This window comes from Lynx rufus, unplaced genomic scaffold, assembly GCF_022079265.1.
Source record: "Lynx rufus isolate CCGP_SWC_20201006 ecotype Redwood Valley unplaced genomic scaffold, mLynRuf1.p SCAF_2, whole genome shotgun sequence".
In the NCBI taxonomy this organism is placed as follows: domain Eukaryota; kingdom Metazoa; phylum Chordata; class Mammalia; order Carnivora; family Felidae; genus Lynx; species Lynx rufus.
The window spans coordinates 72,546,529-72,573,551 of NW_025814834.1; the positions used below are offsets into that span (position 1 = coordinate 72,546,529).

Below are 27,023 nucleotides of genomic sequence, written 5' to 3' on the forward strand. Positions count from 1 at the left end.
GCACCCCTTAAGGGCCCACAGAATAGTGAAACTGGTATCCTTAATTTTGTATTTTTCCTTTAAGGCAATGCAGAGATAACAGGTAAAAGTTGAGCAAATGTTTTACATTTAGGGGCGCCTGGGTGGCTCAGTCGGTTAAGCTGCCGACTTTGGCTCAGGTCATGATCTCGCAGTCCGTGAGTTCGAGCCCCGCGTCGGGCTCTGTGCGGACAGCTCAGAGCCTGGAGCATGTTTCAGATTCTTTGTCTCCCTCTCTCTGACCCTCCCCCGTTCATGCTCTGTCTCTGTCTCAAAAATAAATAAACGTTAAAAAAAAAAATTAAAAAAAAATTTATATTTTTGTATGAATTGGGATTTTACTTCTTAAAAAAGCTTTAAGGTTTGAAGTTCAAAAGGAAACATTTCAAACTATAAAGTAAATCAATCAGTATGCATTTTATTTCCAGCCAAGGTTTTACATTAAGACAAACAAAGTGTGGCCAAACTGTTGACTCACATTTGAGAAATTACATGGTTTCTATTTAGGTTCTGAAAATGTAGTTAGTTGCCATAACATAAGACTATTTAAATCTGAAACCACCTGAAGGTGTTTAAAAGTATATCCTAAAGGGTGTTGACAGAGGAAATATATACAGTGTTATGAAACTTTATACACAACTCCTGACCATGGTGTAGATCTATTCATTGGTGAACAGGTGATGTTCATCTGTTCTCCAAAAGTGGTGAAAAATATTAAGTCAGTAAATAAATGCTCAGAATTACCAAGGAACAGTTAAAAATGACCAGGATCCAAACAGGTTATTTATATCGTATTTATCTATAAAGAAGTGACAACACTAAAAAACACATTGAAAACCAGTGTTTTAAACTTTAAATGTGGGATTTAAAAATATTCCATTAACTTGAGATTGCAGTAATTTTTTTTCCCAAATAGCATTTGATGGGCAATTCCGATATAATTTACAGCTGTAATACTCCTAAAAGGAATATCTACATACTATGGCTTATCAAATATAATCTGCATTTTGCAAATCAATACAAAAATTTATCCATCATTTATACATTTTATATACTTCTTAAAAATTAGATTTTATTGCTAAGTGAATTTAGGATTCATATTAACTTTGGGAACCTAATATATAATGCTTTCATAACTTCCCAATTATTTTTTTTATAAACACTGGAAGCAAATGATCATGAAAATGAGACTGTAACTTAAGGCATTTTTGAAAAGAAAAATAATTAGGTGCCATTTTATTTCAAAAGCATATTTTGTCCCACTTTTTTCACTAGCAAGAAACTAAAAACATGAACCATTTTTTTTCATAAATATGACTACAGTAATCAAAACACAAAAAAGGTCATCAGCATTACTTAGATATTTAAAACAAGGATAACATTTTCCCACTCACCGAAAAGAAAAATACTTTTGATGACCAGTTTATAAACATCAGATTCACTGGCCATGTTAAAAGGTCCAGGAGAATTTTTAATTCAGCAATACTTGAGAATATCTAAATTATATATATATATATATATATATATATATATATATATATATATATATATATCCAATAGGCATTCCCCACAAAATTAAATCATACGTAATTGCCAGTTTTAATAAACACTTGTTCACAGATCATCCATTTGTCTTATATGAAGTTAGGCAATATCAAATGTTCTGTTATGGTCTCCATCTTCTTCGGAATCATCCTCTGAAGCTGTTGAAAGAAAACAGGATGATCAAGAATGATTTTAAGGAGGATGAGAATGGATGTGTAAATATGAAGCCAGAACAGCAATGACTTGTAAAATAAAAAAACCCAATTTAGTATTCTGTTTGGTCAAAATGATAAGTTATGACAGGGTTAGGGGTGGTTTGACTGGGTGATGCCCATCCATAATGCTCCCACCCCCACATCTTTTTATGTTAGTTTTTATAAAAATGAGAATGCTTAAAAATGTGCTTCAAGAACGTCTTCTAAAAAGCTTCTGAGCTCAGCCTGTGTTCACAGTAGCTAATGATTTAGACACTAGAGAAAAAAATGAACTTAAGGCAAGTGCTCTCACACACCTGAGTAGAATCTGGTTTATTACCGCTGCATGTTTGATGCATCCGATGAGAATGAAAAAAAATGTACACAGAATAGGTTATGGGTATTCTTGCAATTTACATCAAAGCTATGTCTATACAATGCCAAGAAAAAGCTCTATTTAGTCCAAAAAGCTTTTATATAGACACAGCCTAAGTTAAAACAATTGGATTTAGTAAAAAACTTTTGAGATTATTCCTATGCCTCTACATTGTCAGAAACATCATGTTTGTAACATTTCTGACCTCAATTTAAGAGCCATTGTAGTAGCTCAGAAGTTTAAAATAAACATCCTGGAATGTCTATAGGAGGGACCTAAGTATAAAACTATGGATTCTCTAAACTGTTATGTGTTGAGGAAAATGGAATTCACTAAAATAAACACCCAACCAGCATTTCCCCTATTATCAAGGGCAGAAAGGTTAAATGTATACTCTTCTTGTATTAATATTAGACCCAATATTTAAGAGCACCCAACAAATGGAATCAACAAAAACATCCTGCATGTATGGATGAAACTTAAGTTTTCATGTTTCAATTTATCTTGCAGAAATCTTCAATCCATTTTTAGTAAATGATAGCAAGCATATACTTGGCTCATGAATGAGTAAATCCTATGGTTAAGTTTTATGCTATATTATGGAGAAATATCAAACTAAGAAATAAAACAGTTTTTCAGAGAACTTCTCATGTTTTCTGTTCAATTAACTCCACAAGAGAAGAAAATTCAGTGAGAACCAACTTTTAGAATACATTAATATTCTGGTACTTAGGAGTAAGCTTGTAGCACCCACAACAGCTTTTACTCTCAGCTGAATCTGGGTATATTTCACCTCCGTCTTTCTTACATGTTGGCAGTAGACATTGCCATGTTTAGGAAATTACTAAATGTTAGTTTAAAAAAAAGTAAAGCAATCTGGGGAAAATATTACTATCAACTAAAACAAATTACTACCATCACATCTGGCAAAGTATGAATTATAATTTGCTAAAAGAGATCTTTGTGTTAGGTAACATAAGGGATGTGAAGAAGTTTATATAAAAGAAAAAAAAGATGTACACCAAATGAATTCCCACTTTATATACCAGACTCCTTTATATACCATTTTCACACATACTAAACTGTGAAAAGGCATCTGGTTGTACCTCTAATCCTTTCAAAACTTAAAAATAGTACAAACTTAATGACAACAACCCATGTCTTAGAATATTCTAGGAACTAAAAGGCTCTCATGAAGACCAAGTCCTTCTCAAACTTTACTTCAAAGGATGCTGAGCTTTCCCTAAAGGTAAAAAAACACGCACACTACAGGTAACACTCCACAAGTGTTTCTAAGACGAGTACAGAAAATAATCAAGTGGAGAATATATATTTTAAAACACTTCAAAGAGTGTAATGGAATCTGATTGTGGGGAGCCAGTTGCTTTGGGTGAAAAAGTACAATAGGTAGGGTAATCTTGAATTCCCAGGAACTGTTTCAGAGCCACCAATATCTGTGCCCACCTGGTACGAAGCACCCTGGAGGTTGTAGGACTTTGAGGTTAAGCTGTGCAGATGCCTGTAAAGATTTGGGCATTAAGTGCCTTCACATGGGAGCCCAGGCAGAAGTCCTAATGCTGGAACGTGATCTTAAGAGATTGGAGTTGCTGTCGGAGCTGGCTGCCTATTAAAGGTCCATGAGGACCTGAACAAGGAGCAAAAAAAAAACTATGGCTTCTGTTACGGACTCAGAACTAGGAATCTTTCATCCCTATTTTCCTAGAACTATATACAAACCCAGGGAAAACTTTTAATGATCTAACAAAGATGAATAACAAAATTTCTCTCTCTCTCTTTCACACACACACCTAACAGACTTAGAAGTGTGGTTTGACCAGAAGTTTTCTTTTTGATTAAAATTAAGGCGATCAAAAATAAAAATTTTAAATAAAACACTAGTTAAAATATATCCTTCTGTACCTTAAAATTATTATTTTTTAAAAATATGCTTTGAAAAAGGTCAGTCGCCCAACCCATCTTTCCCAAATCAGTTATTATGGTATTACTACGCCTATAAATGAAGCTCTAATTTGGTAGAAAGCGTATACAGTAAGGTTTTGGTCTGTGGATTTAATGTGCAAAAGAAATTCAACAAGTCTGGGAAGGGGAAATTCCACCTACTTTCGAGATCTTCCATATGTGCCTGAAGAGTTCTTGCAAGGTTAATAAACTAGAAACAATGCAGAAAGAAATATAGTAGTTTAAATGTTGCAAATTGATCTAAAAAGAGAATCAGTATAGGAGATTCATTTCTACTTTAAAAAGTCAACCACCATTTAAGCCTTTAAAATAGGGGTCTTTCTACCCCCACATCAAAAATTACAAGCTTAAAATATTTTTTAACTGTTGTATATAATCACCATTATATAAATGGTCATGTAGAAATCATGAATCACGTAGAAACTGAAAGCTGCTATAATAAGATAATTTTATCTAATGGCATTTCTGTCTTGCATAAATACAACACTTCAAAAAATTATGGAGAAAAAATTAAAACCATTACAATGTGGACACAAATGAACACTCTTAGTGGTCAAAAAAACAAAACAGGAACAATTTTATCTTCCTGTCTAAATTTGATAGCCCCAGATGTATTACATTTATTTCAATACTTAAAAAAAATTTGTGAAAATGACTTCCACTTTAATAATTTGTACCTTTTACAAAGGCATGAATTATATGCTTTATATAAAGGTTTATTCATTTTGAAAAGATAAGTTACCTTTTAGGAAATCATCTTATGGCATCTACTATATTTAGGTACTACGATTTCTAAAGTACTTTAAAGTCCAGAGATCTTTGCTCAAATTATAAATGCTCTGGATAGTTCATTCTCTTTTCTCTCAATGATAATAATCTATCAAATGGCTTACAGGAATGTTCACATGAGGATTACAGAAAAATGTTTTACCAATTTCCAAACTGTATATATTTGGTAATTTTGATTATTTGGTTATTTGGTAATTTTCAAGATAAAACAAAAACATTACACCTCACCAGAAATTTGGCTCCATTTTTAACAAAGTGAATATTTAAAAAATAGTCTGAAGTATATGTTTATGAACACATTTCAAGATATGAAGTGTTCACAATACTACAGTACTGATGCAGGCCCTAGCCCCTGCCACATAAACTGGGCAAGGCAGAGAGTATAAATTTCCTATGGTACACTGAGATAAGTAGTATCCTACACTCATAAGCACCTAAGAGACAGCCAGCTCAAGTGTTAACATTAAGGTAAGAGTGTACAGAGTAAACACACATTAGTCCATATCTTAAGTAGTTTCTAGTAATATGAATACTTAAAAATTAGTACACTGCTAATCTTTTACAGGATAGTAACAAATGAAATTGAAGTTAATTTCCCATACTCTTGGTTTTTGGAGTTCAATTTAATAATGAGTTGTTTTTTTCCCCTCCCAAATGAAAAAGAGCATTTTCCCTAGGTATTTTCAATTCCATCCCTGTTTTTCACTAAAATATATTCCAATTACCTTCAAGAGCTAGAAAATTACTTCTTTAAAAATAGCTTTTCGAAAAAATTAGCCTGCTTGATAAAGAAGGAAGAAAGCAATTCCTATTAAATCTACATTATCTTTATTTTCAAGGCACATTTTAATATAAGAGCTCCCTAAAGAAAACAAAATGTAAACATGTAAGACAATCTGCTTTCCAAAGCGAACACTTGCTGCATCACACCCTCCCTGCTCCCCCAACTCCAATATTACTTACTCGGACACGTGTGCTTGGTTCATTTGTATTTCCCATCATATCAGAAAAGCTTTGTTCGCACAAGTGCAATAACACAACTAGGTAGAGACCAGAGCTGATAAACTCATACTCAGCCTTCAACAGGAAAGCAAACGAGAAAAAAAAAAAATGAAGAATGAAAAATTAGTAGAATTGAGATTGATACTTATAGCATACTGATAAACTAGAGGAAATGTATTTACATCCAGCTCCTAGGAAGAGTATAATGCCAATTATTGAAAAAGAAAGAGCTGTCTTTCATAGTTTCATAAAAGTTCACTAATTGCCATATAATGTATTCAAATAGGTGTGTGAATAACCTTTTCATTCTCATATAGTCTTCCTTTATGTAATGATTTATATAAAAGTGGGAAAAATCATTTGATGGTGGAATGAATGCTCTGGTTCCACATAAAGCTGAAAACTGATTTCATTACACAGATAGCTATAACTATTTGCTTAAAAATTACCATTTCATCTACAGCAAAAATCAATACATTACGTGACTAAAATCCTATTGACAGGTTGTTCATGTAATTTAATTAACTTAAAGGCAACACTAAATATAAAAATGAACTAAAAAAAAGGTAGTAAAGTAACTTCCTCATATCACTCACATAGAAATTTGCAATGGGTAAAAATAGATCTTTGGTTCAATGCTGTTCTGTTGGTTTTGAAGCTAAGAAAACAAATCATGAATATAGTGCTATTAAAAAATCTAATCTGTAACTGTTACACAGTGATCTCTAAATTGTATCATATTTTGATAACTTAAGAAATCTATGTTCTTAGTAGCAACTTCAGCAACTGGTTATAGATTCTTCAGAATACTCAACAAATTTGAAATTAAAAGTTTCTCTAAATGCTTCACTTCATTAACTTTGTTTTTAACTTAAAAGAAAATCATGCATCCAGATTATTAAAATGTATTATAAACTAATCATTTAAAATGAGGGTATCTGTCAGACCACTAAAATCCATGATTCACTAAGAACAAAGATGTTAAAGCCAGAAAGCTTCATCAAGACTGTCATTTTCCACCTAATATTTCTCAATGCCTCTCAATTATTTAAAAGGTGGATCATTAAAATCCTTGAAGAACAAGAAAAATACTCTTGGCTGTACTGAAAAGCCAAAGAACCACCTTCAAGAGACATGATGGAGTACCTACAGAAAGAATGGAAGGAAAAAACCATTCTTTGAAACCTACTCTGATTTTGAGGAAAAAAATAAAAATTTCTTTGCATCTTTCCATACTATTTCCTCTTGTTCTTTAAAATACCACTGTCTAGGGGCGCCTGGGTGGCTCAGTTGGTTAAGCATATCACTTCAGCTCAAGTCACGATCTCACGGCTTGTGAGTTTGAGCCCCTTGTTGGGCTCTGTGCTGACAGCCTAGAGCCTGGAGACTGTTTTGGATTCTGTTTCCCTCTCTCCCTGACCCCTCCTCCACTTGCGCTGTGTCTCTCCCTCTCTCAAAAATAAATAATAAAACATTTAAAACAAATTTAAGGGGGCGCCTGGGTGGCTCAGTCAGTTAAGCGGCCTCGGCTCAGGTCATGATCTCGCAGTCCGTGAGTTCAAGCCCAGCGTCGGGCTTTGTGCTGACAGCTCAGAGCCTGGAGCCTGTTTCAGATTCTGTGTCTCTGTCTCTCTGACCCTCCCCCGTTCATGCTCTGTCTCTGTCTCAAAAATAAACGTTAAAAAAAAAAAAACTTAAAAAAAAACCAAAACTTAAAAAACTTAAAACTCTAGCTGTCTAGAGAGAGACTCCTTAAGAATTTAAGACAATTCCTTATTGAAAGTGGTACTCCTTTTGGACAACTGGCTTCATTAAGGAATAAAACAATAACTAGTATTAGAGTAGCATCTGTACTATATCAACTCATTTTTTTCATTCCTTAGATCAGTGATTCTTAACCTGGATCTAGGCAATTAGCTTCAAGAGATCTGGGAGTCCCTTAAATTATATGCAGATTTTGTGTCTATGTATATTTTGTAAAGAGTGTTCCTTGGTTTTAATCAGATTTTCAAAGGGTATCTATATTTGCACATTTAAAGAGAGTGTCCACAAAAGATCATATATTGCATGTTTCAATTTATATGAGATATCCAGAATAGACAAAGTCAAATAGAACACAGATTGGTGGTTGCCAGGGGATGGGAGAAGGGGGAAATAGGGATCCACTACTTAATGGGTACAGGATTTTCTTTTGAAGAGATGAAAATGTCCTGGAACTAGAGAGAGGTAATGGTTGTGCAGTGCTCAAGTGTACTAGTACCAATAAACTGTTCACCTTAAAATGGTTACATTACATAAACTTCACTTTAATAAAAAAGGGAGAAACGTGTCCAAACACTTCATTTAAAAGGTGTTTTTCAAGCATTCATGCATTCTGTCACTATCACCTCTCTTTTTATCACAAATATGCTAATAAGCACACTTGGATAGTATGGCCCTAGAGTTATCCTCATAATCTTTCAACATCTCCCACCTGAATTTTCCTTTAAAAAGGAAAAAATACTGAGCTCTAAGTTTCAAGAAAAATTAGTGATCCAATCAATGGGGGGAGAAGGGAAGGAGAGATCAATACATACCAAAAAAATCTGAGACATGAGAGGATAATATATGAAATAAAATTTTAGTATCATCAGAGAAATCCTGACATTATGTATTTGTAGTGATACAAATACTAAAGGAAAGAAAAACAATGTGAACTTGGAATAAATGATTTCACATAAGATAACTCGTTCAACATATAGATGGAAGCGGAATGGGGAGGGTAGAGGGAATCAGACATGAGGAAGAACAGGGGATCATATAGGCACATAAAAAATTATTCCTAACATAAAAAAAAAACCAGGATGCAGATCTGGGGTTTGGTGTTTCAATTATTTTCCAGTACTCAGAGGCATTCACAATTGAGACAGCTCTGGGGAGAGAAGGTTGGCATGCCTACTTTGGGACCCATTTCCTAAGCTTTCCTTATTTTTAGGTTTATTTAGGAAGCATATGATGAATTTTACCTTACACTTAAAATTTGTGACTTTGTTATGTGCCTTAAAAAGTTAGGGGGAAAATGAAAAATTATAGAATCATATAATACCTAATGTGGTAACAGAATTATATTAAAAACATTATTATTTTAATGCAGGTTTTCTGACCATGATTTAATCTTTTCTTCAAGAGTTGTCCTTTAAGCATAGAACAGACACTTACCAAATTAGGCAAAATATACTAACTTGTTCATTTGCATGAGCTCTATGTAGTTCATGAATATCAAAATCCTCCAGGTTAAGCTGCAACTTCTCTTTACAGAGTTCACAGGTGGTTACAGCCTCTAATGAAGAACCTGGTAAAATTAAAAGGAAAACTTAGTTTGCTATGTATCCACAAAATACTATTCCTTGTAAAATTTTAAGCTTAGAATATAGAGAATCAAAAGGGAGAAAGGAAGGAAGATTGCATTACTGCCATAACCGGTAAGGTCTCCTAAAATAACAACTGGTTAACACTAATGTGGCTTGTCAGGTCCTAAGCTTATATCCATTATTTAGGTGTCCATTTTTTTCCTTCCAGAAATGCATGCTACCCCATCCTTGATGGTGGGAACCTGACAATGGAACATCATCTGTACTTCCCGCTTCTTATTTAAGTACCTTGGCAAGATGCCATGAAAACAATGTTAAATAATGTATCCTAAACAACTAGTTACCTATATCCAGGCCAGTATCTCTGATGTGACAATATACGCCTAAGACCTTTTGTCCTCTAAGAAATGTGCATTCCCTGTAAGCTAGGAGGGAAGAAAAGGAATCCACCTTTCTCTAGGTAAAAACAGCTCCCTTCAGTCATAAAAGGAACGAAGTCTTGATACATGCTACAACATGGATGAAAGTAAATAAGTTACCAGGGATTCAGGAGAAGGGGAGGTGGGAGCTGCTGCTTAATGGATGAAGAGTTTTTGTTTTGGGGTGGTAATAAAATTTTGGAAGTAGATAGTGGTGGTGGTCACACAACATTCTGAACATACTCAATGACACTGAATTACACATGTAATAATGGTCAAAAGGGAAATTTTACTTTATATATATTTTATCACAAAAGGAAAAAGAGTTCTTTCTGTCCAATATGCAGTTACTGGTTACTCCTAAGCTTCTGGCTCCAATTAAATCATTGGTAATTTTGTCTAATTAAACATATAGCCATTCTACCCCATGCTTATTTTTAGACAGCTTTAAACTAAAATATACATATATATATATATCCTAAAAGTGTGTGTATATATATATGTATATATATCCTAAAAAATATATATATATATGTATGTGTATGTGTGTGTGTGTGTATATATATATATATATATATATATATATATATATATACATACACATACACACATATCCTAAAAGTAGAGAAGTCATGTGATTAACAGGGTAGAAGTTTAGATTCAATTAACATTTGTTGACTGTTATATGCCAAAATTTAGAAGGAAAAAGAAAAGTAGCAACCTCTGCCTTCAAGCTCTTCAACAGTAAAATCTGGCATAAAGTCTAAGACAGCAGTAATTTATATGCATTTTCTTTTGAAAATAGTTGAACAGAAAGTGAGTGCTATTCTGAGGTAGTATGTTCTCTGTTGTCTCAAAATGTCCTGTAGTCAAATTACATTAAGATAGTCACTATATTTCCAGTATATGATTAAAACCAAGTTGTTGTTGCTGTTTTAGGAGTCTAACATACATAGAGATACTGAAATTAAAATGCATCTGGAATATTTGAATTAAAGACAATTAATATTGTACCACTGAACTAAATTCAGGATAAGTCCATACTATGACTGATGGAAAACAAAGAACGTGAAAGACATTTATCAGACATTTGTTTTTAAAATTTTTAATGTTTATTTTTGAGAGAGAGAGAGAGACAGACAGACAGACAGACAGACAGAGAAAGAGGGAGACACAGAATCTGAAACAGGCTCCAGGCTCTGAGCTGTCAGCACAGAGCCTGAGGTGGAGCTCGAACTCACGAATGGTGAGATCCTGACCTGAACCAAAGTTGGACACTTAACCTACTGAGCCACCCAGGCGCCCTACATTTATCAGACATTTCTTAGAACTATTCTCTGATTCAGAAGCAGGAGAAGTGTGATTATAAAATACGGGCCTTTGAGATCATTTAGTACAAATTCTTTCACATTTTAGTGCTTCATGTTTTTTCTTCTAGGAATTAAGTGACTTATAGAACAACGTTCAGTAGGTCATATACAGCTCGGAAAAGCCCATTTATCCCTACATGTTTAATCTAGGGCTCTTTCCATTAAGACCCCACCTCATTCAGTAGGCCTTGACTGCCCTGACTGCATTCGCCTCAACTTGTACTAGACTTGCTTTATTCATTTTCGCATACCCTGAGAGTTTAACAGTCCATACGTGGCAGCTGCTTAATAAATGTTTAAAATCAATCTCTACCAGAATGAATCTTCTACTAGATGGGGTCTTTTCGTATGAGAAAGCCTTTGTAAAAATTTATCAAGAAGGTTCAGTTCTTGAGATCTTTACATTCATCTGATCATATTTTAGAAAGCTTATTAATAACCTGGTAACACCCTCTAATTGAGTATTTACCACATGCCCAGTACTGTGAGAAACTATAAATGTCATCTCATTTGACCTTCACAACAACCTTATGTGGTAAGAATTACTCAGTTTTACTCATAATGGATCTGAGGCCCAATCGCAGACCTACTTAAGAACATTCAAAAGTAGATCTAAGGCATCAATGTTTTTTAAAACTCTAAGGGATAATTTTGATCAGCAGCCAAGGTTGAGAACCAATGTTAAAAAAAAACTTACTCAAGATCCTTCAGTTAAGTTTTAGTGCCATTATTCCAATCTAGGCCTAACAATGTTCTTAACACACTGTATCAACTGTTTTCCTGCCTACACAACACTAAATGTCTAACTGCAAAGGTATTAGAAGGTGAGTCAACTTGTTTCTCATTTTGGTAATGGCTAACACATTGCTGGGCCCTTACTAAGTGTCAAGAACAAATGCTACCATGCTGAACATTCATTTAATCTTGATAATGGCCCAGGACATGATAAAGCCAAGAAGCTATCATACCACCTTACAGCTAAGAAGAAGCTGCAACAGGTGAGATGGGTCTTCCCCCACAGCACTGGGATTAGGCTAGTTTAAAAGAAAACATAACCTCCCTACCCCAAAGGAGGCCTTGGCTACCTAGCTACCAACAAATTTTTCCCAGGAGCCTCATAATCTCCAGCTTGAACAGGTTACCCAAGTCTTCCAAAATGATGATTAAAATCAGTATTAATGGGGCACCGGGGTGGCTCAGTCGGTTGAGCGTCCGACTTCGCCTCAGGTCATGATCTCGCGGTTCATGGAGTTGAGTCCCGCATTGGGCTCTGTGCTGACAGCTCGGAGCCTAGAACCTGCTTCTGATTCTGTGTCTCCCTCTCTCTGCCCCTGCCCTGCTCATGCTCTGTCTCTCAAAAATAAATAAACGTTAAAAAAAAAAAAATCAGTATTAATGCCATCCTACCTCACAAATTATTTTCCTGTCACCAACTATTATCAGACCATCAATCTCATACAACAGCATACACTGGTGTGCCTAGGTGGCTCAGTCAGTCAAGCATCTGGCTCTTCTTATCAGCTCATGATCTCACGGTTCATGTGGGGCTCTGTGCTGACAGCATAGGGCCTGCTTGGGATGCTGTGTCTCCCTCCCTCTCTCTCTCTCTGCCCCTCCCCTGCTTGCTCTCTCTCTCAAAACAAATAAATTAAACAAATTTTTAAAAATTGTGCACATTTACTAATCTCATCTAATTTCCCACCCTTCTCACCTTAGGAGTCATTTTTACTTATGTCCTCTGGTACTCATGGTCTAACAAATTTCTCTCAACTTTAAAATTAAATTTCACTCTCTCAAAATAAATAAATAAACATTAAAAAAAGAGGGGTACCTAGGTGGCTCAGTCAGTTAAGCGTCTGACTCTTGATTTCAGCTCAGGTCAAGATTTCATGGTTTTGAGTTTGAGCTCTGCATCGGGCTCTGCACTGACAGCTCAGAGGCTAGAGCCTGCTTCTGATTCTCCGTCTCCCTCTCCCTTTGCCCCTCTCCAACTTGCACTCTCTCTCTCTCAAAAATTAATTATTTATTTATGTTTATTTACTTTTGAGAGAGTTTGAGATCATGACATGAGCCCAAGTCAGACACATCATCGACTGACACCCAGGCGCCCCAAAAGAAGTAATATTTAAAAAAAAAACACAGTACAATACATTAAATTTTGAAGCAAGATTAATGAAGTTCATTAATGCTTTTGCTTCAAAAATTAATTACCATATTTTTGATAAGAGTATGAATTTGACAATCAGTAAATTATAATCAGATTTGGTAACTAAAACGTATATGTACGTGCATCTCTTGGAAAGATTGCAAAAACAAAACACACAAAAAGGCAAATCTTACCAGAGTTAATTTTGGCCTGTAACCACTTTTTCATACAATCTTGGTGAACATACTGCAAGCTTCCTGTGCACTTGCACGGCTCTATCAGCAAGTTAGATGATGATGCAGCTGCCATCTGACAAATTCTACATAAGTCACCTTCTTCTTCTTCAGAGTCCTCTAAAAGGAGGCTAGAAAAGAAGGAGCATCTTGTAAATACAGCTATCAAAACTTCTCCTGGTCATTTCAAATCATACATAATCTCAAACAATATTTTTGTTATTTCTATTCATGTTCTAAGTAGAAAAAAAGCAAACAACCATAAAAAACTCCAACCACCATTAAAAACCAATTCAATGAGAATGAAAATGACAATAACTGTTTTAAAGGTAAATGAAACAGGATATCCTAGTATTTACCTTCAAAGGCTTTAAGTGATTTTGTCTTTGATATCACACTTATTTCGTATCACACTTTATTTTTCACAATCACTTTACAAATATCCCAAGAAATTTTAATTTCTACAGTATCGTAGACTACTTCAGTTCCAACAGTATAAAGGTAATGTACTTACATACTTAGCACTTTCCTCCCCCATCTCCAAAAAAACATTTAGGTCAACTTCAAAAAATTAAATATGGGCTTGTGTTTTTTCACTTACATGCTATCAGAACCACATAGGGTTAAACTGATAAACTTTTTGTGCTAAATCACAGTAAAAGAACAAAGACTTTTATTCATTTCCCCCACCCCTAGCAACATTATTTATTTAATCATCCTTATTTCAACAGAGTAGGCTTTTAAAGTGTGAAGCAGTTTTCATTAACCTATGTCCTCTAACAGGCCCACATGTACTGCTTAATTTAAATGCAGAATGATAGCCATTTATATATATTTTACAAATATTTAATGTTTGTTAAAGTGCATATTGCCTTAGTCCACTGCTGGCATGAAAGAAGTAACTCAGTAAATTACAACTGAATGCTAAACTGTTACTAAAATATAACCTGGATGATACAGGTTCCTAATGAATTCAGCAAAAAGATGTATGGAAAGAGGATTAGATATACAACTGTTAGGTGATTATCATGGTCTGGTTAAGCCAGAGATATAACCTCAAGCATAAATATTTATGTTTTACCTTCAGATTTAACTTTCTCTGGCTTATACTTTCAATTATTTTTACTTAAGAGTTTCAATTTTTTAGACTCGTATTAATTTACTTGTGGAGTGTCTTGAAATCACATATTAGCAAAAAATATATAACGAAGGAATACCCACACACTATTTCTATGACAAAATAACCAACAAATACTGCTTTATAATCTAACCAGACACGGTGGTGCTGGCTTAATTTGTTTCTCTGTGGAAATTACCAAACTAATGCTTTGCCCTCTGTTGAACCACTGCCCTCAAATTAACCTAACTTTGAACACAGGAAATATAATAGTTACTACATTTATCAGCAGACAGCTTATAATCAGAGGGAGTTACTATGACATTAAAGCTAAGACTACCAGGGCATCTTTTTTCAAGAAAGGAAAAACAGCAAACTTCAAATGCGGGAAGAGAATAGTCCCATGCTACAATTTGTCCTACATAAGGAAAAAAGGGAATGTAGTAGCCTAATATCCAACAACCCAGACTCTCTTTATCCCCAGAGAGTTACATTTTAATGTATTTCTTCTTAAAAAAATAAAAAAATCTAAAATAGTAAAAACTATGCTTCCCAACAATCCCATTACATTAGTTATTTATGAAGAAAAAGCAACAAGTTAAAATACCCCACAACCTTAGCTTTACCTAAGTCTTGTCTTCCTATATTTTACATAAACTATCCTAATCCATTTTACAATAAAAATTATTTTAATAAATGGAAAAACTAAGTACACTAAAATGACAAAATAAACAATCAAGTTGGGACTGAAATCTCTGATCTTTCATCTTTTCACTCTTACCAGAGATTTTTAAATAATCAACTGTACAAAGATTGTATCTGCATAAAAAGATTCTAAGTCCTATATTTAAACTACTATTTCTGTCAAATCAATACACAAAGAATATTCTGTGTACATGTACACGTCAAAAACAAAATTTGTGCAAATGATTTTATTTTATCTCATTCCAGAAGAGTCTGAGATGAGATATACAAATAAATGGTAAATAAATCTTAACTAAAGGTAAGACAGATAGTTTTGATAATTTATAAACAACTGGGGTCCCTTTATCAATTCTACTTAGCAATGGTCTACCAAGGAACGGGGTGAGACATTAAGGTTTTTTGCCTTTTTATGCAAAAAGCTGTATTGAAAGCTGGTTAAAAATAATCTTCAGACTATCTTGATGCAATCTACACCCCCAGTGCCTATCTTCATTATTAATTCTCATCCACTTTACCTCTGAGAATTTAACATCTTAGTGGGTATAAATCTTAAGGAAAGAAATTTCCGGTATGTTTCTTGTTATGAGAAGCCATTTTAGAAATAAAGATTCCTGGGGCACCTGGGTGGTTCACTTGGTTGAGCATCTGACTTCAGCTCAGGTCATGATCTCACAGTTCACGACTTTGAGTCCCACATCAGGCTCACTGCAGAGCCCCCTTCAGATTCTGTCCCTCTCTCTCTCTGCCCCTTCCCCACTCGCATGCTTTCTCCCTTCAAAAATAAAAAAAGATTTCTTCCTCTAATCTGCTCTTGCTTTACAGACTTATGACAGGTATTCAAATTTACCTCTCTTTTATTTTCTGCAGTTTTTCTGGGTCTCTTGAAGGTGCACTTTTAGTTTTATCACTTTTTCCATCAGATGAACTCCAACCTGAAGGAATAATATCTACAGTGATCATGACATTGTCGGTCAAATTATTTCCAAGTGCTGGGGGGACTGCGAATCGAAATAAAGAACCAGGAAGGATCCCTGTTATTCCTGTATTTCTTCCACTGTGAGCTGAATCTGATGTGGAGCCACCCGTAGCAGCACTACTCGATGCTGCAGATGCTTGTGATCTGTTGGCAGTAGCCCCAAGGGGATCACTCTGTGCTTCAAGGTGAACCACTTCATTTGATTCTCTTCTAAAAATATGATGAGATCTAGATGGTATATCAGAGGTAGGTATCCTTGAAGATTCATCTCGTCCCTCTCGTCTCCTTCTAGAGAACAAAGGTGTGCATCTATTTCTAAGTGAGGAAGATAACCATGGTCCTGTATTTCTACCTTCAGATTCTTGGTTAAAATTTTCTGAATCAGGCTCAGAGCTATGATTTTGGCTAAGAGATGACAAACCCCATCTTCGCCTAAGAAATCGAAATCCCTGAGAAGCTTCAGATGCCCTACTATCGGGAACATCAGAAGCTGATGCTGCATTGCTACGAGACTGTGAAGCTGTCAAGATTCTTGGAGAAACATAGGAATTTTCAGAACTCAATGATCTTGTATTCAAGGAATCCTGACTAGATCTTCGGGGAAAGAAGGTAGATGACATACTAGAAGCTATACGTGACAGCAATCTTCTGGTTGAACGTCTACCTTCATTGTCAGAAGATTCTTGAAATGATCTTTGAGATGAACCAACCCTATCTGAACTGCTTATGGTTGAGGCTTCATCTCTATTTGAAAGATAAGAAAATCTAGGCGGTGTACTGCTTTGGGGAGATTCCAATTCTCTTGGAGAAAAATTTGACCGTAGAGAATTTCTATTAGAGTCCCTAGAACATGGTACAGTCTGATGTTCAGAAGGCATCTGGTGGTTTGTGGATGATGTATTCAACTGTAAAGTGCTCATTGAGTTATCTTTTGGTCTTGCTCCCTGTGAATATGAAGAAGGAACTCTGTCTTGAATATCTATTTTTGAAAGAAAAGAAAGATAACCAATTACATGAAATATTCTGAGTATTAAATTTAGAATTATTAACTAATATTTGCAAAATGAAACACTGGATTCAAACCAATACTGCTATTATTATGAATACACAGCTTAACTACTATTACAGAAAAAAACATAAATGTATTTCTCTTTTTATACTAAGTTAACACTGCAAACTGAAAAGAAAGAAATGTATCATGGCTAATGAGACAAACATCTAAATCTACTAAATTAATGAAGGTATAACACTCTGAATTTGTTAATCAGAAATTGATATGGTAAATATCTAACATCTAAATGGATAAGGAATTTTATTTTATTTTTAAATGTTTATTTTTGAGAGAGAGCGTGTGTGGGAGAGAGAGGGAGACAGAGGATCCAAAGTGGACTCTGTGCTGACAGCGGAGAGAATGATGTGGAGCTCAAATTCACAAACCATGAGATCTTGATCTGAGCCAAAGTCGAATGCTTAACCGACTGAGCCACCCAGGTGCCTCTAAATGGATAAGAAATTTTCAATGAGCCAAATAATTCACTGTAAAGGACTCTTACAATAAATAATGGCAAAATAATCCTAGGAAGACAGTGTTTTGGAGATTCTTCCTACACTGCAAGTATAAAAGTTATTTCATACAAATACTATCATCTTTAAGATTTTACAGCAAACCTTGGTTGACAGCTAAAAATTCCTCCACTCTTTTTTCTTTCAAGTTCTTATCTCTGTTACTTATCAGACATAACTCTACTTTTCAACACTTGCTAGAAGCTAGGAGTCAGAATAGAGCCCACTACTGGTGGTTCTACACCTTAAAATGGGATGAGAAATACTACAGCATTCCTTTATAAAGAATTCTCATCCACACACTTAGCTTAAAGAGTGAGATTGCTACTGTGCTAACACATGGACCTTCGTGAAGGGATAAACTGTTAGTGGTTAAATCTATTCTACCCTATACTTTTAGACGTTCAAACCTAGACGCCACTGATACTATATACTAGAGCTCATACACCTAAAACCAAACAAATAAAAAGAGGTCTTCATTGGTCATTGGTCAAGGCAAAGACTGCCCCAATAACTTTATTTAAAATAACCTACACAGGGTGTGCCTGGCTGGCTCAGTTGATGGGGTTGTGAGTTTGAGCTCCAGGATGGGTGAAGAGATTACCTAAAACAATTTTTTTTTTTTTTTAGTTTATTTATTTTGAGAGAGAAAACACAAGCGGGGGAGGGGCAGAGAGAGAAGGAGACAGACAGAGAGCCCCAAGCAGGTTCTGTGCTGTCCACACAGAACCCAACACAGGCACTCGATCTCAAGAACCCTGAGATCATAACCTGAACCAAAATCAAGTCAGACGCTTAACTGACTGAGCCACGTACGTGCCCCAAACAAATGTATTTTCTTTCTTCTATGTAAATCAAACTCCACTTCTGCCTGCTAGATCTGTCAACTTCAATAAGCACTTTTTTTTAGTATTACTATTTTATGACATTTAATTTTGAAAACCTTAATACACTGACAGAAATAGTGTGGGTCTTTATTTCAACTGAATGAATAAAGGCACATTCATGTTAAACAAAAGTAATTCTAAATTATGCCTTAAAATGTTGATTTCAAGCTTTAGTTAGGTCAGAAATTTACCATTAAGTAGTTATTACACTATACAGTTAATCCCGGAACAACATGGATTCGATCTGCATAGGTCCACTTGTCCACAGATTTTTCTGGTAAATACAGTAGGCATTATATATGTATTTCTCTTACGATTTTTTCTTTTTTAACATTTTTAATGTTTATTTATTTTGGGGAGGGCGGGTAGGGGCAGACAGAGAGAGACAGAGAGACAGACAGACAGACACAGAATTCGAAGCAGGCTCCAGGCTCCAAGCTGTCAGCACAGTGCCCAATGCAGGGCTCGAACTCACCAACTGCGAGATCATGACCTGAGCCGAAGTCAGACACTTAACCAACTGAGCCACTCAGGCACCCCTTATGATTTTTTTAATGACATAATTTATTTTCTCTAGCTTACTTTATTATAAGAATTCATTATGTAACACATACAGGTATATGTTAACTAACTGCTTACATTTTTGGTAAGGCAGTAGGGTATGAGTAGTAAAGTTTTAGGGGAGTCAAAAGTTATATATACATAGATTTTCAACTGCACCGGAGGAAGGGGCAGATAGGGGCCAGTGCCCTCACCCCTGCATTGTTCAAGGGTCAACTGTATAACGCAAATGATATTGGGGTATGCTAAAATTATTTAGTATACTTTACAACATAGTTTTTAATAAAATATTTTTCAATATTTATTTATTTTGAGAGAGAAAGAGTGGGGGAGGGTCAGAGAGGAGAGAGAATCCCAAGCAGGCTCCAAACTGACCGCACAGAGCCCAATGCAGGGCTTGATCTTACGAACCATGAGATCATGACCTGAGCTGAAACCAAGAGTGGGAAACTTAACTGACTAAATCACCTAGGTGCCCCAACATATATTTTTAGAAAATTATAAGCAGGCAAAATCCAGATACGACTGTACATCTATTTTAAGCTTTTTATTTTTTAAAGTATAAAAACAAATAAGCTAGTATACAGTATAAAAACATACTAAGCTATTTTGAAATCTCCGTAAGATGCACTTCATGTATTCGTTTCTACTGTCATTTTAATAATACATACACAGAGGAAAATGTAACATTATTAAGCTATACATAATAATACAATTTATACATACATGATGAATTTGTGAAATCACCACTTCGGTGACTATAATCCATAAGATTACTAATGGAAGAATCTGTTCTTCTCTCTAAATCTCTTCTCTCTCTCATCAAGTCAGTTCCAAATGATCCAAGTACCATTGATGAAGATCTAGGAACTTGATTATGCCTCCAAGAAGATTCTTAAAATAATGGAAGAAATTTTAATTCAGAAAATGCTTTCAAGATTTCTGATGACAGTTCTGTGGTATTATACAGGGAGGTTAATCATGATTTGTTACATAGTTGCAATCAGAAGCAAAATTCAGCAAAACATAAAATTATTCACTAATGAACTCATCACTTATAAAATTGTTTCCTACTCAAATATTCTTCTCTAACACTACAATTTACCACCCATCCATGATGCCAATGTCTCAGTCACCTTCTAGAACACCTGACCATACCATGTGAGCTTGATGTAAAATAATTACAGAACAAAATGCAAAGCTGGTCAAAGATGCAGAATTTCCTGAAAAGTCAATGAAACTGATATTGGAGAACAGCCAAAATTAAAATCAAGCCATGTCAAAATGGAAGATGTTTTACTATAGCCACTGAAGATATTTTATCAGAAATATTATCATTGCCATCACACTTGCTTCACTTATTGTAAAAATTAATGTACTCTTGCAATCATAATCTAAATTTTTAAATGAAATCATATCTAACAAAATAAATTAAAAATAAGTCTGATAACTTTCCCCCCTAACTATTTACCTTGAAATTTTGTTTCTTCCTTTCCTAGTCCCAACAGCCTTATTGATTCCTCCTCATTAAGGGAAATGGCCCAGGGTATTTAATGCTATGCCTTCACAGAGTAGAAGAGACCAAAAGTATCTGTGCACAATGGTGTTTGTCTACAATGTTAAGGACAGTCTGCTCTTACCCATCACACTACTCTTAATATTCTTCAGATGGGCAGTGTCTTTCCCCAGGCGGTCCTGCCTATCAAAATAGAAAGGAATCGCTTACACTAATTCAAATGATAATACAAATGCATTTCAAGAATTTTATCTCCAATTGTGTCATCACAAACTCTGTCTCACCTTAAAACTATTTCAGGCATTTCCTAGTGTTTCATTTGAAGAGGAATCTAAGTGAGGAGGGAGCCTCCTCTGCCCCCTCAAGGAAAAGAAAAGATGTTTTCAATTTGTGCAATAAATGTATGTCTGTGAGTACAAAATACCATGCATGGAACTTTATGGATAAGTCATCTAAATCCCAGAATGGTTAAGTGACTTGTCCAATGCCATACAGAGGTCTAGAATTGAATCATCGCTTTCAGATTCCTTATATATAGAACTCCAAATAGAATACCATCAACTATTTTGTTTAAAGAATTTCTATTTTTTTCTCAATATAAGTATATAACACAATATTCACCATTTATAAAAGATACACTTAGGTTAGGGAATGTTAACATATCAGTACATTTGGCTTCCCTAGTATAACAATTAAAAAAAAAAAAAAGTGACCTCCTATACAATAACCAGCAAAATACATGTCATTTTTACCAATTTGATTACCAAACAGATCAGCTATTCTAATTAACCAAAATATGTTAATCTTGTTTGTACAGGAAATTTGTATCAAATTTAGAAAGAAAATCCAAACTGAGTTAATTTTAGTTTCAGCACTAATAAGATTTTGAAATCTCCACTACATTTCTGACCCACTCTTGCATGCAGAACTTGTTTAATAACACTAAGTTTTGGTAAAAGGGCTTTAGTCCATAGTGCATATATAATAACCCTTACACAAATTTAACTCTTACCTGATACAGCATTTAAACCATGTCCAATATTTCTCCCAGCAGAGGTAGATGTACAGTTTGTACAGGAAAGTTTAGGTCTTTTTGAATCATGATCCCGTTGCTGGTTTTGTGATCTTGAGCGTGCTCCCTGAGTTATCTCAGATTCACTATACCAAGTAGACTGAAATGGTGATGCTGATGCTGATGTAGACTATCAGTAAAAAAAAAAAAAAAAAGGTTGTAACGGAAAAACAAAATGCTTGTATTCAGTCTACTAAATTTATTCCGAATTCAATTCATTCCTCACAAGCATACATTTTTCTACTATGTAGGTTTTTCAGTTTTTTGTTCCTTTCTACTCACATGTCCCTTTACTTTATACTGTAATTATACTTTGCTAGGTAATCAATCTGATACAGATTAAATCTACTATATAACTGTATATAAATACTTGTGTTAGAAAAAACTGAAGAACAAAATTCTTACAATCATTTTGTTTTCCTGATTTAATATTTCAAACTCCTGAGAAACCTATGTCCTTTCCTAAAGGTGAACAGAACACCAAGAAAATAATATATAAATAAATTATGAAAACTCTACTATAAAAACAAGATTTTTCAAATAATAAAAAATGCATCCTGGATCTAATGCCCAGAAATATTCTGTATTTTTCTCAGAATGTAAATGGTATTAAAAAAAAAATCCTAGTATCTGGATTTTTTTCATCAGTGAAGCAAGAAACAGGTAAACATATACATAGTAAACATAGTATATATTAAAACTCTTAGCTCAAGGTTTTCTCTTTGAACACAGAAAGATACACACACAAGTTATAGCAACCTGTAATACAAAAATTACTTGGAATGTACAAACTATTTCACTTCCTCCTAATTCTTTAATTGGTTAAAGCAGTTTATTCTATGCAAGGCATAAAAAGAAAAAGGATTAGTCTATCCCTTTAAATATGTAGATTTAAATAATAAGAACATATTCCAACATAATTGTTGAAAGTGTCCTTTTCGGGGCGCCTGAGTGGCTCAGTCGGTTAAGCAGCCGACTTTGGCTCAGGTCATGATCTCGTGGTCCATGAGTTTGAGCCCCGCATTGGACTCTGTGCTGACAGCTCAGAGCCTGGAGCCTGCTTCTGCTCCTGTGTCTCCCTCTCTCTCCCTCTCTCTCTGCCCCTCCCCCATTCACGTTCTGTCTCTGCCTTTCAAAAATGAATGTTAAAAAAAAATTTAAAAAAAAAGTGTCCTTTTCTATTATGCTTCAATTACAAGAAGCATACTGCATGGTTTCAGGGAACTATATATTATTCGTTCAGGGTACCTGTACAGAATAAGCCTTGCACACATGGAAAAGTAGAAGATGCAAAGCTGAATAAGTAGGAACAGGCCAGATCCAGAGTTCATCCATTCCTTGCCCATCCCTACTGCAAACTCAATGTGGCTTCAGCTTAGTACAAATTTGGTCTCACAAGCCTTCTGCACCAAGTCCTCCACAGAGCCTCAATGAATGAACTGGAGTAGCATTAGAGACGAAATTCATTAGATATTTCACAACCAAACTATTATGTGCCATCATCAGGGTATTAGGGACCATGTGTTATATAGACCACTGATTCTAAGACCTTCGGATTTCAGAGACCAAAATAAAGATGTTTTAACTTAAAATTTAGAAAGAATTGCCAGGCTGACAAGCAAGGAAATCTAAATTAGCAAATACCACTTAATCCCACTCCAACTTTTAAAAGGGACATTTTAGGGGCGCCTGGGTGGCGCAGTCGGTTAAGCGTCCGACTTCAGCCAGGTCACGATCTCGCGGTCCGTGAGTTCGAGCCCCGCGTCGGGCTCTGGGCTGATGGCTCAGAGCCTGGAGCCTGTTTCCGATTCTGTGTCTCCCTCTCTCTCTGCCCCTCCCCTGTTCATGCTCTGTCTCTCTCTGTCCCAAAAATAAAATAAAAAAAAATAAAAAAAAAAAAATAAAAGGGACATTTTATATACTCCTCAAACATGACAACATAATAGAATAAAACAGACTTTTAAAGTGAATAAACTTTACTCGTATAAAATCTTTTCCTTATTTTTCTCCTCTTGCATGGACCAAATTGTTACTGACTGGCACTTCTGTAAATTGGACTTTTGTAACTACTAAAGGAGAAAATACCATCAGATCAACCACTTCTTAGATCCTTAGAGCATTGTGGAAGATGAAAAAAATGGAATAACAGAAAGTAGGAAAATCAACTATGAAGTCATTGAAATAGCAGGAAATAAGTGCTTGCAACAAAAGCAATGAGAACAGAATAATTATATGAGATGAAACACTCATCAAATTTAGAGACATTGTGAGAAATGAACAAAAAGTTGGATATCAATTCTGTTTTCAGGCACTGGCTACTGGTGGGAAAAGACACACTCACTGCTCAGGAAACAATTTTCATGACTTCCCACTCTAAAACGCAGCCCATGCAGCCTATATGTCATCCGAGAGACAAAAGTGCTTGTTAATATCAATATATGGAAAGGATAAACAGAGGTTCTGACCAGTATTTCTGCTGGTTTAAAATCAAAATCAAAACAGTTTTGGGCTCCTACCAACTTGGTCCACCGTTCAAATACCTTCAGTCTGAATTTTTTACCATTGTTAATTATTTTAACAATTTGGAACTATTGGTGGGCAAATAAAATAGGAAATGAGTCTATCTCCAAAGCATACTGCCCTTCAGATAATGGATGCTTTAAAAGTAGTTTTGGGGTTGTTTCCATTTTTTTGACTATTACGAATAATGAGAAAAAAATTTTTGTTCAAGATTTCTAAGGTCTAAAAAACACTGCTGACACAACTGATCTTACTAAGATGGTGCAGTAAAAAAAGAATATTAATGAAAATTTATTTGTAAATCATATATTTAATAAGAAACTTGTATCCAGAATATTTTAAAAACTCTCACAACTCATAAATTAAGTCAATACTTAAGTTTCCAAAACAGGAAAAACAAGGCCCACATGGGTTCACTGGTGAATTCTACCAAACATTTAAGGAAGAAAATACAACAATTCTCTCCAATCTCTTGCAGAGGACAGAAGAGAAAATACTTCTTTATTCATACTATAAGGGCAGCATTACCCTAATACCAAAACCAGACAAAGACATAACAAACAACAAGTAAACTATAAACCACTATCTGTCATGAAGACACACAGAAGTCCTCAATAAAATACTAAAGCACTGAATTCAGAAAGTACAAGACAAATCATATACCACAATGAAGAGGGATTTATCCCAGATATGTTAAGGCTGGTTCAACATTAAAAAAATCAATCCATGTACTCCATCACATTAAAAGGCTAAAGAAACAAAAATCATGTGACCAACAGATGAAAAAAAAGCATTTAATAAAATCCAACATCCCTTTCTGATAAAAATTCTCAGCAAACTAGAAATAAAAGGTAATTTCATCAATTTGGTAAACAATTATCTGTAAAAAAATACAGCTACAAAGAGAAACGTAAAAAAAAACCCATTTACAATTACACCCAAAATAATAAAATACTTAGGAATAAACTTAACCAAGGAGGTGAAAGACTGTACAATGAAAACTATAAAAACAATGATGAAAGAAACTGAAGAGGACACAAAGAAATGGAAAGATATTCCATGCTCACAGACTGTTAAAATGTTCATAACAATCTACAGATTTAATGCAATCTCTATCAAAATGCCATTTTTCACAGAACTAGAATAATACTAAAATTTGTATGGAACCACAAAAGACCCAGAATAGGCAAAGCAATCTTAAGAAAGAAGAACAAAGCTGTAAGAATCACACTCCCAGATTCCAAACTATACTACAAAGGTACAGTAATCAAAACACTATGGCACTGGCACAAAAACAGACAAATAAATGGAACAGAATAGAGAACCCAGAAATAATCCCATTTTTCAGGTCAACTGATCTATGACAAAGGAGGAGAGAATATACAATGGGGAAAAGACAGGGGCACCTGGGTAGCTCAGTCGGTTAAGCATCCAACTTTGGCACAGGTCATGATCTCACGGTTCCTGAGTTTGAAACCCACGTCGGGCTCTGGGCTGACAGCTGGGAGCCTGGAGCCTGCTTCGGATTCTGTGTCTCATTTTCTCTCTGCCCCTCCCTCACTTATGCTCTGCCTCTCAAAAATAAATAAAAGTGCAAAAAAAAATTTTTTTTTAAGAAACAATGGAGAAAAGATAGTCTTTTTAACAAATGGTGCTGGGAAAACAGGTAAGCTACATGTGAAAGAATGAAACTGGACCACTTTCTCACATCATACACAAAAATAAATTGTTTAAAGACCTAAAGGTAAGATCTGAAACCATAAAACTCCAAGAAAAAAATACAGGCAATAATTTGACATTAGCTGTAAAAACATTTTTCTAGCTATGTCTCCTCAGGAAAGGGAAACAAAAGCAAAATTAAGCTATTGGGACTCTACCCACCCCTGCCCCCAAAATCACTTCTATACCTCAACAAAACAAAAAGGCAACATACCAAATTGGATATTTGCAAATGATGTATACAATAGGGGGTTAATAACCAAAAATTATATAAAGAACTTATACAACCCAACACCACCACCACCACCACCAAATTAAAAACAGGCAGAGGACCTAAATAGACCCTTCTCCAAAGGAGACATACAGATGGCCAACAGGTGCATGAAAAGATACTCAATGTCACTAATCATCAAGGATATGCAAATCAAAACCACAATGGGGTATCACCTCACACCTGTCAGAATAGCTAAAATCAAAAACACAAGAAATATCATGTGTTGGGGAGGATATGGAGAAGGAACCCTAGGGCACTGATGGTGGGAATGCAAACTGGTTCAACCTCTGTGGAAAACAGTACAGAGATTCCTCAAAAAAGTTAAAACCAGAAATGCCATTTGATCCAGTAATTCCACTACTGGGTATTTACTGAAAGAAATGAAAACATTAATTCAAAAAAATGTATGCACCTCTATATTTACTGTACCATTATTTACAATTGTTAAGATATAGAAGCAACCCAAGTGTCCATCAATAAAGATGTGGTGTATATACACATACACCCATACATACATACATACAGGGGACTATTAACCATAAAAAAGAATGAGAGCTTGCCATTTTTAACAACATGGACAGAGCTAAGTGAAATAAGTCAGTCAGAGAAAGGCAACTATATGATTTCACTCATGTAGAATTTAAAAAACAAATGGGGATCAAGAGTACACTTATCTTTTAATTTTTTTTTT

The 27,023-nt window shown here is 34.9% G+C and overlaps 1 protein-coding gene across 8 annotated transcripts in view; it reads right to left on the minus strand.

Annotated features, from left to right (window-relative positions):
- Nucleotides 1–416: 416 nt before the first annotated feature.
- Nucleotides 417–27,023, minus strand: part of MARCHF7 (membrane associated ring-CH-type finger 7) — a 58,632-nt gene continuing 32,025 nt past the window's right edge. For 2 of the 8 annotated variants that reach the window (XM_047082218.1, XM_047082216.1), the window contains exons 3-9: nucleotides 21,760–21,949; nucleotides 19,958–20,125; nucleotides 16,092–17,199; nucleotides 13,384–13,553; nucleotides 9,126–9,235; nucleotides 5,866–5,979; nucleotides 417–4,303 (exon numbers count right to left, since the gene is read on the minus strand). In XM_047082218.1, the coding sequence (XP_046938174.1) occupies nucleotides 4,145–4,303; nucleotides 5,866–5,979; nucleotides 9,126–9,235; nucleotides 13,384–13,553; nucleotides 16,092–17,199; nucleotides 19,958–20,125; nucleotides 21,760–21,949 (2,019 nt within the window). In that variant the 3' untranslated portion in view covers nucleotides 417–4,144. Of the gene's footprint in view, nucleotides 4,304–5,865; nucleotides 5,980–9,102; nucleotides 9,236–13,383; nucleotides 13,554–16,091; nucleotides 17,200–19,957; nucleotides 20,126–21,759; nucleotides 21,950–27,023 lie in introns of all 8 variants that reach the window. The other 6 variants (XM_047082219.1, XM_047082220.1, XR_006962597.1 and 3 more) reach the window with 6 other exon arrangements.